Here is a 2409-nt window from a genome sequence, read left to right as displayed (position 1 = left end):
AAGTTTCTAAACTTCGCTCAGTTAAGCTAAAAGAATGAGATTATGTACGCCTAGTTTCCCAGCGAATAGCGTGCAATAAAGAAAATATGTTATACATATACTTTTAAAATTAAAATTCAATTGTAAAGTATTTTTTGGAATTTGATTTGAAACATAAGTTATAGAAACGTTCTTTGTGAAGGCTTTTTAAAATTGAAAACTTTCCTTACCGAAGTTGATTTTTTTGATGATTAATTACGTGATCTATTAAATGGACGAGTGACTACGCCACAAGTCTCAAGAGTCAAAAAAAGCTCCAACTGCGTTAGCAATACAAGTAGGTATAATTTAGATTTTCAAATATTAGACTAAAAGAAAGAATTAACTGATTGTTTTCAAACTTAGTAATAGTAATATGTACATTTTTAAAATTTTCGACAGTCCATACTGCAAAGTCAAAATCTGTTTTATATTTTTTAGGCTCTAATGGATTTTTTTCAGTGTGTTAGAAATATTTTTTGCCTAAAGCTTGGCAATAAACAATTCGATATAATAATTCAATAGTTAAAACTGTCAGATATATTAAAGAATAGCTACTCCATTTGGTCATTTTAGAACCGTATATTTGTGATATGTCGCTCTTATGGATGTCACCATCTTTGTTCATGTTAAATTTTCTTACCAGTATAGAAAAGAAAAATGCTAGAAAAAGTATAATTTTGAAATTTATATTTTTCTATTGAAAAAATATAGTTATGCATAAATAAATACATAAATAGTCAGGTTTTTTGGTAATTCACAAGCTTTTTGATGGGGGGGGGGTCACATTCCATCAGCACTCTTCATAACTTCAGTTGATTTGTGTGTGGTATGAAGATTTGCTTAGGCATGGTAAGCTGGGGCGGGGGCAGGGTGGTAGGGCTTAGCCTCGGGGTAGACAGGGACTCCCTCGTAGGACACATCGGCGACATAACCGTTGTAGTGGTCGGCGGTGTACTTAACGTGCTGGGTCCTGCCGTCGGGGAGAGCAACAGAGTAGCTGCCGGTGACAGCGCCAGTGGGATCGGCGGTCTCGGCGGCCTGGAACTGGGCCTTGGAGTAGTCATCAGCAACACCGTATTCATAGGCATAGGGGGCGGGCTCCTCCTTTCCGTAGGGCTCGGGGTGGCCGTAGGCGGGGGCGGGGTGAGCAATGACGGGGGCGGCGTGGGCAATCACGGGAGCGGCGTGCACAGCGTGGGCAACGGGAGCGTGGACAGCGTGAGCAACGACGGGAGCGTGCACAGCGTGGGCAACGACGGGGGCGGCGTGGTAGGGGGCAGGGGCATGGTGGACAACAGGGGCGTGGTAGGGGGCAGCGGGGACTACGGTGTGGGCAACAGCGGGGGCGTGGTATGGAGCAGGGGCGTGATAGGGGGCGGGGGCATAGCCGGGAACGGCGGCGGGAGCGTGGACAGCGGCCACAGGCTTCTCATGGTATCCATAACCATGGACAGACTGGGGAGCAGCGTGGGGCTGGCTGGCAACACTGGCGTGAGCAGCACCGTGGGGCTTGTGCACAGATACGGAGACGGAGGGAGCGTTACCGACCTTCACGACCTGGTGGTGGGTCTGGTCAGCAGCGGCCACAGCCAAAAGGGCGAAGCAGACAAAGGCCTAAACAATAATAAATCTTAAAGTTTATCTGTTTATAATATAAAATGTTTTAAAGTTAGTATGTTTTTCAATCTATTAAAAAAAAAAATACATTATTCTAAGACATGAAGATATATTTTGATTTTAGCAATCATTTAAATTCATTTTGTTTCTTGTAGAAGTGATTCAAGCAATAAAAATGTTAAAATCTTTAAGGCTGTTAAAATACATATTTTAAAATTATAACATATCACTTTCAAACTTATTTAAGGATCACTATCATACTAATATTCAAATTCACTGTATTTTAGCAAACCAAAAAGCAATTTTTGAAGCAAAGCTATTCTACAATGTAATATTTAGTATGTAATACCTTCATGTTGCTCTGTTTGTGAATGATCAACTGATACCTATGCCGGGCCCACAATTTCTTTTTATACCAAAAATATCATAACCATAACCTTTCCCCTTTTTGGTGCATGACCATTTCCATTTTGGGAATGCGTAGTATTTTGAAAAAGGGACGGGGGTAAGGTGGCGCCCCACCCTTTCTAGGCGCCGGCGTTTAGATTATTAGTTTTAGGCGCATATGTTTAATTTACCTTCCCCTTTTAGTCATTTTTTGTTCTTTTTTCCCCTTACTTCTCCCTTTCTCTCACTCTCTTTTTATATTTCTCCATTTCTTTCCTCTTTCTTGTTATGTCTTTCTCTCTTTCTCTAAAGGTTATTTTAACATTTTAGCTTCTATGATTATGTGTAAATGTGTGTGTGTTTGTGTGTGTGTGCGTGTGTGAA

The 2409-nt window shown here is 41.2% G+C and overlaps 1 protein-coding gene across 1 annotated transcript; it reads right to left on the bottom strand.

The window, feature by feature from the left end:
* Positions 1–693: 693 nt before the first annotated feature.
* LOC145325877 (uncharacterized) lies at positions 694–2025 on the bottom strand. Its single transcript, XM_080168854.1, has 2 exons — positions 1988–2025; positions 694–1635 (listed from the first exon to the last, which is right to left on the bottom strand). The coding sequence occupies exons 1-2, from the start codon at positions 1991–1993 to the stop codon at positions 862–864; spliced, it is 780 nt and encodes a 259-aa protein (XP_080024980.1). The 5' UTR covers positions 1994–2025; the 3' UTR covers positions 694–861.
* Positions 2026–2409: the final 384 nt, after the last annotated feature.

The sequence above is a fragment of the Acartia tonsa genome, chromosome 8 (assembly GCF_053477335.1).
Source record: "Acartia tonsa isolate MP-2025a chromosome 8, ASM5347733v1, whole genome shotgun sequence".
Lineage (NCBI taxonomy): Eukaryota > Metazoa > Arthropoda > Copepoda > Calanoida > Acartiidae > Acartia > Acartia tonsa.
The sequence above is the reverse complement of the archived record's forward strand: the minus strand, read 5'-3'. Positions and strand labels throughout refer to the sequence as shown.